Raw genomic sequence first — 15,283 nt, 5'->3', positions numbered from 1 at the left:
CGTCAGACTGGGGTCTGGGATGCGGGGCCTCCCTGCTACTGCAGATAAGGAGGTGGTCCGCTTGCCTCCACCCCAGAGAGAAGGGTTACATCTCCTGGGTCTAGGTGCGGCTTGCCCCTCTGGGGGCGGGGGTACCTGGACCTGGGATATAGAGTATGTTTGGGGAGTGCGACTGTCTGTGCAGTGTCTATTTGTGTCTGTCTACACGTTGGGTGAGTGCCGAGTATTTGGTTGTGCATGTGGGGGTGGGAATGCACGTCTGTGTCCGCGTGTGCCTGTTTGTCTGTGTCTATATGTCAGGTTGGGTCTTAGACTCAACCTCTCTGGGTACATCTCAGGCCCTCTAAAGTACGGAGGCCTATCTCCCCTCACCACACTCCCTGCCGGTGGCTGATGCCCTCAGACGTTGGTGTGTTGGTGGTCCTTGTCGTATGGGGCTGGGCGCTCATGCATGTACCGGCTCACTCCTGGTGGCCGATTGGCGGGGCTGGGCGCCTGTGGCCCGGCTGGGCTCCTTCCGGGGGGTGGGATGCCCTCAGGCCTCTGGCCTCTGGGTCTGAAGCTCGGTCCTCTCTGGCACAGCTGGCTGCCGGCAGAGCCCGCGGGCACGCCACTGCAACCCCCTCTGGCCTCTGCTCCGTAGCTGCGGGGTGACCTCTCGTTTGGGGCTCTACTCAGCTCTTCCCAGGAGGGTGGCACGGTTCCCCCCCCCTTTGGTGGTCCTCCTCGGGTCCTTGTACTCTGGGGCCTCTGGATATCTGGGGCCTGGATCTCCTCCATACCTGCTTCATACCCTGGTGGATGGGGCTATGGCTCCCCACACTCCCTAGCAGATCATTACATGGAGAAACCTTTGGAATACAAGCGTGCTGATCCACACAGGTATGCACACAGGTGTACACACGGGTGTTCACAGACGCGGACTACACCTTTCTTGGCTGCTGCCTCAAAGCACATTGTGCGCTGTCTATCTTGCGTGCTGCACAATATCGTTTATTATTTAGTATCTACTGTTATCTACTGCTAGCTAGTTTATTGTGATGGTGCTGTTTTTATTATGTTGCTCTTTGTTGTTTTCTTTCTCTTCTGTTTTTTTTCTCCATACAGGTGATCCAGGCGTTTTGTTTGTTTGTTTGTTTGTTTGTTTTTTCCTTTCTTCCCCCCTTCTCACCGTCTTTTCTCCCCTTTGGTTTTCTTTCTCTCCCTCTCTTTCTTTCATTCTTTCTCCCTGTCCTATCCCACAGTCACGTCTGTCCCGTTTGTAGCAACCGAAAATAAAATAAATACATAATTATAATAAAGGTCAATCAAATGGACCAATATGGCAAGGCCATGATGATCCACTTGGTAAAATAAATCCACTTGGCATCTTTCTTGGCCTTAAGACAACAATTCTGATGGCTAAAGATCCAAACGGGACACAAAAAAAAAAAAAGTACTTTCTGCATGTCTCCAAAATATAGGGTTAGTTTGGGACTAAGGCTTGGACAGTCACTGATTAAGAGTTAGACCACAGAAGGTTAAAAGAGAAATAGTTGATCTGCAGTTCCAGATGAAATGGAAAAAAATGTGAAAAATGTTTTCTTACATGTTGTTTCATGTCTCCTCCATTGCAGTTTTTACACACAAGCCCAAATGGCATTGAAACCCGCGAATACACATACTCAAATTCTTGCTCCATTATGTTTCGGTCGATCTCGCATCAAGCTGATAAACTTATCTGATATCACTCTTGCATTGACGTTGCCCCCATCCATCTAAGTGGCATCTTTTTGGCATGACATGGGATTGTTTTGCAATCAGATTAATGAAGTCTTTGAAGTTCTTCATGTCAAACCAATACTGAAACTGACAGAGCATCAGGAGGATGCTAAAGCTTGATTCTAGACACCATGGGATGCCCTGCTTGCCTGTGTTGACATATCAGCACTGTCTTGCGAAAAATTTTTGGAAGAACAGACCCAACTATACCTTAAACAGCAGCTTGAAATAACTAGATTATGCAGAAAAAAATGCTTACATATGCACTAAAATAACACTTCAAACAATATTTATTACAGAGTAAGAAACACAGGGCTTGACCATAATGTAACACGTGGGAATGAGGCTGGGGAAGATGAAGCTACAGGAAGTATGAAGTCTCTAAAGATGTTAATAGTGTAAATCAGTGCACACTGGAAATTTACCAACCCTAGCTAATGTTGTCCAATGTTGTTTTGCTAAACAATAATGTGAATTTGCCTCTAATGTGTTTCAGTTTAACAAAACTGACATTTTAATAGAGTATTAAGGCATCTCTAAACAAAATTAATGAGAGGATCAGCTGTTGTCGATCAACAATACAAAGTGACATTTCTTTCTGGAAGAGAAAACAGCAGAATAACAGCTAATTTCCAATATTTTTTAAGACAATGAATCAATATCACCCCTTGCTTCAGCTGCACAGAACACCCGGGTAGGAAAAAAAGCTCTTTTCCTTTTCCTATCAGGAAAACTGTGGAATCAAAGTCCTGTAAGGCCCGGGTTTGTCCAATCTGCACATACACATAATTCACCATGATGAAACTCCGAATAAAAAACACCAACTCACTGCCTCACCAACTCATCAAATTACTACAGGGACAGAGACAACTTCCTAGTGTGATGTAATATGATGCATGTTCACAAAAAAAGCGTAAGCGCTCTGCTTCAAATGCACCTTTTCATCTAAATTTTAGCCTTTATGTTTCGCAAAACATGTCAAATCAAAAGTACATTTCCAAGAAATATTATGCATGACTCAAAAGAAAAAAAAAAAGACTTACAAGCTGCTCTTTACCATAACAAATATACTGAAAAAACACATCTGATTCACAAGAAGTGAAGGGTTGCGTTGAGTGGGCTGATTTCACAAGTTTACTGTCGTGGTGCATTTCTGTGGTGCCAACCAGGAACTTACAAAAAAACAACAAAATTCCAATGCAGAGATGTGATAAATGCATGATTAAGAGTTCCCGTGCATTTTACACAAAGGAATGTCTTCAAATGTGACCTCTTTCCTGTGTTACAAGAAACAAAACCACATCACTTTATCAGTTATGCTGGCCCAGCCAGAGACCTCTGTGCACACAGACCCTAGGTTATTACATTAGACTAAAGCAGGACTAAAGCATATGGTTAAACACCACCAACAAGTGAGGGACCAAGAAAAAAAATCAGTTAAGTAACCATGGGAAATCAGAAACTGCTAATAGAAATAAAACACCAAACTGAATCACTTTAAAAATATGCTGATAATTTAGAAAGTTCTAATCATTTTAGCAGTGGTCAGACCCCCAGCCTCCATATACATGCGTCCGAGGACATGGTTGCCCAATAGTAATGTGGCGGCAGCAATGAAGCACAGGATTCACAGAATGTTATACTTCATTCAGCCAGTAATCTGCACCACTGTTCATCACAACTCCCTCTCTGAAAGACATGACGATGGCTGAACAGGACCAAAAAGCACCACTGAATCTGTTGAGCTAATGAGATCTGACACACAAAGGCTCACTATCTCAAAGCAGAATGTGTCTTGTATATGTTTGACTTCACTGAGGTGCTGGAGCTTAGTTAACTGTTTAAGTTCAAGAACTTTTTGCCCCTCAGTCCGGACCCATTATGCAACTTCCATAAGTGGATGTGAGACCTTGAAGCCTCCCTCTACTGGATAAGGAAACATCTTATATATCCAGTAGGTCAGAATAGACTCTGCATTAAAAGCTACTCTCGGGTTCTCCCTTTTATTCCGAAGGCGTCGGCACAGCAGGCAGCTTTGCCTGTTTTGTTTTGGACAGATTTTTATGCCGGTTGCATGTCCTGTCGCTACCCCCAGGGAACCTTTGGCTCCTCTCGAGATCAACCCAGAGAGCTTTCACTTTTTAGGTGACTGTGTAAACCAGTACATGTGGAAACATAGCGGTGTAAAAACGAGGAAGATCATATCTGAATACTTTTAAAATCACTCAGACAAGTTTTTTTTTTCTAAGAAAAGCCCCCCCCCATTTTTTTTGTATTTATGTCAAAAATGAATGGATGAATGAATGAATGAATGAATGGCTGAATATGTTTGTATTTTATTTGATCTTTTTCTCGGTTTTCTTTAAAAACAAAACAGGAGTGCCCACTGATCACTGATGGGTTGGATTTTTTTCTTTTTTAAACCCATCCTCTTTGCATCCCTGCTGTGCGCCTAATTCATGGTCACGGGGTGTAGACGGGAAGGGGAGGATCACACATTAACGCGTCTCCACAAAGGGCCAGACATAAAGGGCTCGCTTTACCTGTCATGCGCTCAGGTCGATCCGGTTGACAGTCCTGCTCGAGTCTGTTTCTCTCCGGGCTACCGGAGGATCCCTCTGATTGGCTGCAGACGCAAACGCGCTCTCTCAGCCCACCCACTGCTGATTATAGGGACTCTTGCAAACTCGGTTTCCTTCCTTGCATTGAGTCTGGGACCTGGCCCCGGGGCTGAACGGCACACACACAAAGCGCGCAGCATGGCAGCTACCCACAGCGAGTACAGAGGCTACCTGCGGAACACCGTCGACATCGAGGTGGGGCAGCAGCACCGCTTCCACCCGGTGCAGAGTTCGGAACCCACTTACCGGCCGCTCCTATTCGGGACCCTCGCTGTTATGGGATTGCTTCAGGTGGCCTCCAGCGTGGCGATCTTATTACACCTGACGGGTTATCTCCAAGAGGTAAGAATCTCAGAGCAACAGCGTGGTGTGATCTACTGCATAGTTCGCTCCTGTACTGCTTTCATTGTGTGTGTAGCTTCACTCAAACTTGGGGTTTGTGTGTAAATATTTACTTCTAAAAGACTGTCAACAATTGCTGGCCGTGAGCGAGGTAGGACCGGGTCCAGGGATGTTTGCGCAACTTTACAATACCATAAAATGTCAGATAACCTTTCTAGCTCTAGATGTAAAGCAACCTGTGAAGATAAAGAGAGAGAGAGAGGGGGGGGAAGCAGCTTTCAGATCAAGCCACTTGTGCTGTTCTCCGCGCAAAGCTTTGGTGCACTTTGGTGTTCCTTTGAAGGTGCTGCGCCTCGGCGGCACGCAGTTAAACTGCTGCCTCGCTGCAGAAACACCCTGAATCGCTGATAGCATCTCACGAACCCCCCTTAAAGATTTTTTTTTTCCTTTCCACGAAGATTACCTGTTTTTGAGACGATAACATCTCAGCAACTGAGGCTCGGCTGCGAATCCAAATGTCAGTCTCGCATGATGTCTTGTTTGCAAAATACAGATGTTTTCACTTGAGGCTGCCGCTGCTGCAGCTGAAGTTCTTCGTGCAGCGTGTTTACATGCCGTCCGCGAGCTGTATTTGTAATCTGTATGTGACATTAGCTGTAAACGTTTGAGGATAAGCAGAAACGCAGTGGAGGCAGGGGAGTATGGCAAAGTTCAAGCAGGACCCTGTGGATGTTCCGACGTGCTGCCATGTGTGACAGCGCAGTGACATATGATCTGGGATCGCTCATATTCCTTGAAGACGCGTGTGTGGCATCTTGTAGGTTGCGTGTCTGCGATGATGTGAAATAATAATAATAATAATAGTATTAATAATTGTTTTTTCTACTTGATGGCGGTTTTAGAGTTGAATAATCGTCGTGTTTGAACAAGCCGAGAGGGCAGACCGCATCTCTGCTCTGTCAGGATGCACTAAGTTCACCTGGCGAGCATCTCTCTTCCTCCTTTCTCCCTTTTCCCATCTCTTCCACCTGTTTATGTGTGAATTTCGGGGGCGTTTTACAGGGCTCATAAAATCGTAATCCTATAAAAGTAATGGTACAAAAATTATGGCAGGTACTAATTATGCAAAATCATACAGTTCATCAAAGTCTATATAATTTTAATGCTGCAGCTGGAAATGATTTAAAATACTCGCACTGTTGGATAGCTTTAGCTCTAACAACACAGCTACATGTATTTGTACATTTATTGGAGAAATTGTATAAGATAATAATTCAGTTCAGTTTTAATTATATAGCGTGAAATTACAACAGTCGCTTTAAGGCACTTTATATTCTAAGGTAAAAACCCTAAAGTAATACAGAGAAAATCCTAACAATCAGATGATCCCCTATGAGCAAGCACTGGAGGACAGTGGGAAGGAAAAACTCCCTTTTAACAGGAAGAAACATCCTGCTGAACCAGGATCAGGGAGGGGCAGCCATCTGCCAAGTCCGGTTACAAGTGAGGTGAGGAAAGTAAAAGTAATAAGTAACTAAAGTTTTAAAATAAACAAGGTGGTACCTCAGAGATATAGTGGAGTATAAAGTAGCATAGCATGAAAATACTGAAAGTGGTAGTTTGAGAGCCAATCATATTTCCAGAGGGGGCCAGTGCCACCCTATGCCTCCATTCTCTAGAGACACCCCTGATTATTATTTTTGGCTTGTCAATAAAGGAACACTAAAGAAAGGCAGGGTTTTTATTATACAGATATGGATTTAATTCCATAGCTGTACAATAAAAGTGTGTGGAATTGTCTGAGAAGATGACAAGAGGGGAAGGCTGTCTTAAGTACCCAGCAGCACAAGAGGCCCTGTGGTTGGTCAGGGCTTTTTTCCGATGACAGATGCATATAGCAGCAGTCTGTGTGAGTCATCAGTATGGTGCTGGGCCATCATCTGACCACAACACCTGTAAAACTTCCTGGAGATGGTGAGGAGACCTGGGATCGGCACAGTGTCATGCAGAGATAGGAATGTGCTGAAGAGACTATTTTTAATTTTAAAAAGCTGATTGGAATGTGAAGGTTAAAGTGTGTTTGCGTGCATGGGAGACTATTGGTTGTTATTTAAATAACACACAGATAACAGAACAGCAGCAACTGAGAGCCAAAGCTCAAGTTACAAAACAGACTTTTTTTTCCCCCTGTTGCGGTGGAATGCAAAATGACATGCGGAAAATAGCCTCCCACTCTCGTACTCTCACAGACACACACACACACACTGATGTGTACTGTATGTGTGAGTCTTAATCTCATTTTACAGGACAGCCTATAGAGCCTGAGATATTTCTCCTATCTTGACCTGTCAGAGAATCATTATTGAGATAGATTGGGCTCATTAAATATGATGTTATCACTGCATTAAAAAAAAAAAAATCTCTATAACCGCTTTTGTTTCTTTCTCCAGGTAGATTTGTCCACAACTCCACATCGGCCCATGGAGGTGAGTCTGACCCCTGGGTGACCCCAGGCAACATGCCCTCTGACACATTCCACTCAGATATTGTGCATTTTCACACGTCCCTCCTGCTGCAACATTATACACATGCTACAGTTAATCAGACTTGATCATCTGTAGATTTTGATTTCCTCTAATCAACTCTGAAATTGTCATTAAAGTAAAGCTTAAGAAAGAAGTAGTTACACTTCTGCTAATTAGAGATAATGCCACAGAGGCTAAAAGTAATCTGCTTTAAGAATACGCCAACAGTTGCAAGGTATTTCCTTTTGTCACTGCAAAGGGGGAAGTACATGTATTTTTTTTTTAACAGAGAAGAGCCTAAAGCACTTGGAAAACAGGATAATCATGTGCAATTTCTGCAGTGACAGGAGTTATGATTTTCCCATGGGTATGTTTTTCAGTGCACACCACAGCTTCTGTAAAGCAAGCACAAAAACCTAGGTGGTCACACAGGCTGGAGAGAGGTCAGACCACAGCAGGAAAAACACCTCTCTGCCTTTGATATAGCATTGAATAGCTTCTTGGGGTTTTTTCCCCCCACAAGTTTGATTAATCTTCGATGTAGAATGTAGTTTACAGCATTGGCCATTACTGAGTCACCCATTGGCGTCAGTGGTCGCAGAGTGTTTGTTCGATGATCGGGAGAAGCATGAGGGAGTTGTAAAATGGAAATTCTTAATCGCTGAAGTCATATTTTCTAATCCCTCTATAGAAGTTGCCGCCCATTTTTTTTTTAAAGTAGAGCAATAGCAAAAAAACAGTCCAGGAAGTAAAATAACACTGGGTTCCCATAATGTTTTAATTTCCTTTGAAATTATGTATTTGTGTTTGGTATCCCTGGCGGAGTGCTTGCACAAACCACCCAGCCTGTCTTGTACTGAGGAGTTCATTGTGTCAGCCCTGCGGCTGTTTCCCATGTAGCACAGGAAGACATGCTGGGAGTTTTTATGAGGTGTCAGGATGACAGGTCCTCATGGCCAGTGCTGTGTTGTGTCGGGGTCAGCACCGAGACTGTTGGTGATCCCTGCAGACTATAGAAGAGAGTTGGTGCTCTCAGGCCTCAGCTGGACAGCTATCGGCTCATTTTTGATGTGAGACAGGATGTTCAGGCTTGGCCTGCACTGGGGCTGGGCCTGTGGTCAGTAAGATCTGGGGAGTGGTGAGAACACAGTGCCATGAATCAGACATAGCTCATGATCTGAATGTTTAGAGATCTGTGTTAGGAGTCAGATGCAGTACGAAATACAAAGAGACAATCTGCTTTGGTGGCCAAGTTCTGAGTGAGAGGACTTTTGTTCTAGTGTAGCATCACAGAAACCACTCATCAACATAATAGACATGGGGAAGGATGGATGCGGTGTGTTGTTAAAAGGCTGAACTGAAGCCTGCATTCACTGTGGTGTTGCAGGACCAAGCATGTGCAATCCAGTCAGCCTTAGCTGCATGAATATTTTCTAAGCACATGTCTTCATCGTGTAGCAGCTTAGCCTGGTGCAGAGTGGCTGCCATCCTGCACACTTTACTTCTAGGTCCCTGTGTCGCTCAGGTAGCTGCCAAGCTGCTGTTAACTTTGTTTAAATAATCTCTTCACTATGGTTAAAGAGGTATGACTTGGTCTCACCACAAATCAAGATAGATCCCACAATGTAGGGCCAACTGGGAGAGCATTTACAATTACTTTGTAGCCTTGGCAAGGCCTTGTTTACCCCTGTCTCATTCCAGGGCGCTGCACTATAAACATGTTTGTGCAGCAAATTGTTTTTGGGGGACAGAGACTGCTAATCTTAGCTTGAGATCCGTGCAAATTTGTCTAGACTTGGGCTGTGAATAAATACTTAAGAGCAATATTAGAGTGGTAAAGGTGTGACGTTGCCAGACTGGCTTTGTACTAGAGTTTATTTGGAATGTGCAACTGTGCTCATGTGTGGTTTCACAACTGGTATGTTTAAAACTTTCAACACTCTCCTTTTCATTCGATTTTTTATTTTTTTAATCTTGGCTCAGAGTTGAGGTGAGATAATACTGCCATTATACCTGCATTCTTCCAATCAGAGAAAACTGCTAAAAAAAGTTTAATAATCTTCACCCCAGTGATATATATATATATATATATATATATATATATTCCACCTTATCCCTGGGATCTCTTGAGTAAGAGCAGTCAGAAAACAACACTCACACCTGATATTTTAATTTCATGCCAGATGTGTAGGAGAGTTGGCAGCTCCTTTGCAACTGTTTACTTGCTTGGAAACCATGTTTTCCTTGACTGTATATGCTCTGTCTTGCCTGAGGACAGCCCGGTTCAGACAGTGGATGGCGGCGTCATCGTGGCCTTGAATAGAATCAGCAGTCAGTGACTGAATACAGTCCAGACACTATTGCTGCCAAATCCCTGAGAAGAACAATCTTTCTGAAAGTTTACACTCACCAGGAGGTCACACACATCTTCAAGTATACACACATGCTCAGCTCCATGGAAAGAAGCAGTTATTCAAACAGACAGCAGAATAAAGCTGTGGGTAAAAAAATGTCAAAATCTTTTTAAAAATATTACAGCTTTATAGTGGGCCTATAATCGGATCTTTATTATATGTCATATATATATATATATATATATATATATATATATATATATATATATATATATATATATACTGTGTACTGTTCCAGTGGTCAATGTTTATAGTAAACTTGGCTAAAGTTTCATATAGTGAGGTCATTGTATGTACAAATAGTCTCTCTTAGCCAAAAGTTCAGGCTCCAGACTGTTCTGTTTCAGTCATCTTTTTCTACTCTTAGCTTTGTATGATGTCATCAAGAGTGGATGCACTTAATACGGTTGTCACAAGCACTCATCCTCACCCACCTTTAACCTTCTGTTTACAAGAGGCAGCCAATCACAAGAAAGCTGGCTCAGCTCACATGGCTCGCTTTCAGACCGAAGATTGACTGAGAGGCTGTATACTGATAGCATCATGTAATAGGCCCTGCTTAGTTCTAACCATGCTGGTGCAAGTTAATTGTGACTGATTATATGAGAGTTCAAAACCTCACAATGATAAGCTCAGGAACACTTTCATGTTTGATCTGTAAATTTGTCAGTTTGTTATGTCAGCTTTTCCACTTTTTCTGCAGGAGGTGCAGACAGAGCCAATGCTGAATGCGCTGAAAGATCCAAAGAAAAACAGACGATGCAAGAATAAAGATGGCATGGCTTCAGCCCATCTACCAATCAGAACGCATCAGGAGTTCCCAAAGAGTGAGTCTTAATCTAAATGTCTTTTTTTTTTTTTTTTTTTTACAGTTTCACATTTATAATAAATAAAATGTAAATGAAATATGTTATTTGCCCCATATGTTTTGATATAACTATTATATATATGATTCATATTGTATGCATCCATCCAGTTTAAAAAAAAAATCGCCAAATGAAATGATTTGTTTTTAAACACTAACCAAAGTGCTCAACAAATGAAACATTAGCTTGCTACTATATGGCATATACTTGTCCTCTGCCTCATCAGAGGCTTCTCAAATAACTCTCTGAAGCCGTTACCAAGATGCCCCGTGAGTGGCGAGACTTGCTCATACTTTTCCATTATGTTTTACTTTCTACTTATTGTAAACTGTGTAAATCTTAGTTGTACAAAAATAGCTACAGCTATGGTTGAATTCATAACTTTTTACCCTTGTTCAGTAGTACAGCATTAAACGTCCTTTAGAAATTACGTTGCATTGGGATACAAAGATGACTTCCTGTTTTAAGTGTTGAGTCTCTTGATGGTGCTATAATGTTAATGCTTAACAGAGTTACAACGAATATAAGTTTTACAATAGAGAGGTTAAGTTTTAATGTTGTGACCTGATTTACTGAACCTTTAGTTTGAAACCAGGTTAGTTAAACTAGATTACTGCAGATATAGGAAGGATGTTCTTGATAAACAACAAAAGTTCTTTAAAGGTGAAGTAATTCATCCAGTTTTTCTGTTGTTCTTTGTCATCACACAGAGAGTGAGCTGACGGCCATCACCATTGAATGGGATGATACACATGCGCACCTCCATAACATGGGTTACCAGAAGGGGAAACTGCTGGTGAGGGAAGCCGGTTTCTACTACGTTTACGCCAAAACTTGCTTTCGCTATTACAATTTCAAAGCGCAAGGGCCAATTTCAGAGGACAATCCCCCAGTGGATGTTAAAAACACCCAGCTCTTCCAGTACATGTGCCATGAGAGCATCAAACACAACAGCAAGGCTGTGGTATTAAGCAAGACGGGCAGCACTATGCGGTGGAACGACACAAGCTTTAATATGTACTGTGCCCAGCAGGGACGAGGGGTCCAGCTGGATGTCGGAGATGCCTTGTTTGTCAATGTGTCCAACGCCTTCATGCTGGACCTGGCAGGAGAAGGGACGTATTTTGGGGCCATAAAGTTTGGTAACTGAAACTTAAATACATGGGGAGCGGACATGCTACTGAACATTTGATATGCCAAAGAACCACTGTTAGTGATGTTAATTTGTCAAAAGAGTTTTTGTTTTTGTTTTGTTTTTTTAAATTGTACATGTGTTTTGTTTTTTGTGTCACATTGGTTTTCATCAGATAGCCTTTTTGGACTCTTATTATGAGGAAAAACTTATGCAAAAGGTAAACACCTTTCAAAAAACAAACTTGTCTTTCCACTTTCTGTTTTTCCTTTCCCAAAAAGCAGAACTAGCACTCTCTACTTCACCCAAAATAGCACTTGAGTTTTATTGGACTTTTTTGTGGTTTGTGTTGGGAAATTTAAATACATTCAGTTTAGATTACAACATTTAGACTTAAGGATTGACATGTGTTTATGCACTAATTAAACAATTCACAAGGGAGCAACTGAGGAAGTAAGTTTGTTGGGAGGAGGTGCAGCAAGAAAGGATTTATCAGTGCTGATTGTTGGAGAAAAATGTCCAAAGAGAAAGTTGGAGTTGATAGAGCATCTGCTTGTACTTAGCAGATTATCACAGGATAAAAATAAGGCCTTGGTATAAGTGTTTTCTTGAAAGTCTTTGGAAGTCAGATCAAGGCAGGCAGTGAAGCATCCTTGCAGTTTAGCAACTTTAGCGGATAGTGACAGTAATAGGTAATTTCACCCAAAAGTTAAAATTAAAATTTAGGTTTAGTATGAGTTTGACTTGGAGCCATGGGGTTATTGCTCCAAAAACATTTATTATCCATCTTTCCGCCCCAAGTGGTCATTTGAAGGTTACAACATGACAATGTCATAAATGACATGTTTGTTTCATTTATGACAATCAGCAAGTGAAGCAGATAGCAGGACTGTCTGACCATGAATGACAGGAATAGACTCCTGTCTCTTCTTTCACTAGACGGACCAAGTTGAGTTTGGTTCATCTTTAACTTAACTTTTTTTTTGTTATTTGTTTTTTTTTTCATTTGGCTCTTCAGTGAGGTAAATGGGAATATGCACTAAATATTTATTTATTAGCTAGAAAAGTACAGAGACGGGCCACTGTTAAAGTGACCTTTCGGCTGTAAAATCATTTATATTTTATGTCTGTATGACATTCATTAAGCAGCACTTAGAGGAAATAGTAGGCACGCTTTTTGTTATTAAAACACAGGGGCTTCCTTTTAAATTCTATATTTATGTATCTCGATTTTTGACAATTCTGTGTGTACTTGCCTAGCCAAAAGCAATATGGTTATATTGTTTCTTCTACAAGATTGTAGCACACCTGTAAGACCTTCATCTGTTTTCATCTGCTAGATTTTTCTATTCAGTGTTCTTTTTATTTATGTTTGTGTATGTTTTAATAAAAAAAAAACCTACTTTTTTACAATTGTTTCAAGTGTATTGGAAAAGATCCAGGCTGTTGTTTGGTGTGGCTGAACTTCACAGGATTAGCTGCCCCAAGCTGTAAGGTGATGAACAGGCCACCCTGACTATGATATGATTGCAATGTGAAATTTGATAATCTCCAAAATCTTTGGAAAATTCAACACCGCTGTTGCCAAAGAATGATGTCACGTTGTTCCTTTACCTCTGCACACCCGGTCACAGTGGCCCACTAGAAACCGCCCACTACTGCTAACTCACAGCAGATATTTGGAGACCTGGCTCGAAACGACCTGCAAAATAAACAAGAAACAGCCTGTATGGGATGGGAGTGATGGCCAGAGTATCGTTACTTCACTGTAATATGTAGGAGTCGTTTTGATCATCGTTGTAATGGGTCTCCCATGAAGCCCTGCGGCATGCAAGAGAAAGAGAAACTTTTAATGTTAGACCCAAAGCCAAACAATTCCTCTATTGTGTGATCTTGGGTGTTCACCAGCATATGGCCAGAGAATGACTGGGGTTCACACGTTTGTTCTGCATGCTGGGACCTCACACGACTCTCAGCTCATTGTTCAAACACTACTTACTGAGGGTCTGAAATGAAATCTGGGGGTGGAATAAAAATACTTGGCTGAGGTGGGTGAGGAGCTAATTAGTTTTTGAGTTTTGACTTGATTGGCATTGCCATATTTCATTTCTGACTGCGGAAAGTATAATATAGAATTTCCCTTAATGAAAGTTCACAGAACAATAATACATCTTAAAGGCAAAAATGGGAATGCTTTTTTTTTAGAAAGCTGTTTTATACAAATAAACAATACTTGTACAAAGTTTTGCAACAACAAAGTAATTCAGCTGTGCTCAGATTTAGCTGAAGCCATAAGTGTAAACAATGGACTTCCGCTGTGTGCCACCCTTTTGATGTGACTTGATTTCTCAATTCTTGGCTCTTAGCTAAAACCATTAAAATGTGTTGTGTCAGTAAACATTATGGATAGCCTGGCATTCACTGGACCCCCACCCTGAGCATGCATCCACGCACACATACACACACACACGTGCGCGCGCACACACACACACCCATATATGTACGCTGACAAAGAAGTCTCGCCTGCTGCACTCAGAGGTTCATAAAATAGGTCATTTTTGGTACACGTGGAGAACTTATTTCATTACTCACATATTTTAAAACGCAAGGGGCCACAGCAACCAATATTAATGTCATATAGGTTTCAACGTACACTACAGGGCACAAGCTGCATCGCTTTCTTCTATTTTCCCTGGTGCCAGTCAGGGGTGTTTATAGAATTTTTTAAATGGGGAGGCACTGGGCCAAGAACCAGTCAGGATGGGGGCTGGGTGTTGAAAATTAATCAGATCACAAGGACTTTCATAGATGTGAGGCCTCCTGCCTCCATAAAGTCACATTAGGTTGCCATGTAGCAATATGGCAAAACTAGGTTCAACCACAGAGTAACAAAATACAAGGCTGTCCAGCTGTACATGAGTTTTATTGTACTGAGTGGTTGTTGGTAACCCCCCCCCACACACACACACACAAACAAAAAACTATGTCTTAGACATCACTGTGAGTCAAAGGGGGAGTCCATATTTCAACTTAACAGCTTAAGAAATGTATTTTCTAGCATCTTGCATTAGTTATATGAGCATGCAGACATAATGTTTTAGTATTTGTCATTATATAGTTACATTTACAATGATGCCCTGAAGATGACAACGCTGTTTTTCCCAGAAAGGGGATCCAGACCCCATGTGTTCCCATGTGAATAAAATTTTGCGGAGGCTCTTGGGTTCAAATCAAATTTCAGACTGTGGTGGTGTCAGCCCAGACCCTAGCCACACCCCTGCTGCCAACAGGTTTTCACATATTCCATGACAGTGTGTCGCAGATGAGCTCCAGCAAACACAAAGTGGATTTTATTTCCATCTTCTGCCGTTTTACGATGCATCTCCATCAGACGTGATTTCAGAGTTATTATTTCCCCATGGTTCAGAGAAGAGGTGGAGCTGTTGATTCAGAAAAACAAAGTCATGTGCTGGAAAATATATCAGGGTGTTTTCCCCCAATAAGCAGCACCAGAGGCATCGGTACTGAAGTTAATGCCATTAGCTAAGTATGGCTGCTTAGTTTTATGAGGCTTTGTGGTTTGGAGGAAATGGAGCTCTGAGAAGTCCGTTTTTACCGAGCA

General features: G+C 42.0%; 1 protein-coding gene across 1 annotated transcript; it reads left to right on the top strand.

The window, feature by feature from the left end:
- The first annotated feature begins 4,304 nt into the window (after window positions 1-4,304).
- tnfsf11 (TNF superfamily member 11) lies at window positions 4,305-14,220 on the top strand. Its single transcript, XM_084908629.1, has 4 exons — window positions 4,305-4,724; window positions 7,175-7,210; window positions 10,367-10,490; window positions 11,240-14,220. Exons 1-4 carry the CDS (start codon window positions 4,521-4,523, stop codon window positions 11,677-11,679), a joined length of 804 nt encoding a protein of 267 aa, XP_084764755.1. The 5' UTR covers window positions 4,305-4,520; the 3' UTR covers window positions 11,680-14,220.
- The last annotated feature ends 1,063 nt before the right edge of the window (window positions 14,221-15,283 follow it).

The sequence above is a fragment of the Perissodus microlepis genome, chromosome 16, assembly GCF_051167445.1.
Source record: "Perissodus microlepis isolate ML-2025 ecotype Zambia chromosome 16, ASM5116744v1, whole genome shotgun sequence".
NCBI lineage: Eukaryota > Metazoa > Chordata > Actinopteri > Cichliformes > Cichlidae > Perissodus > Perissodus microlepis.
This window is presented reverse-complemented; position numbering and strand designations above follow the sequence as displayed.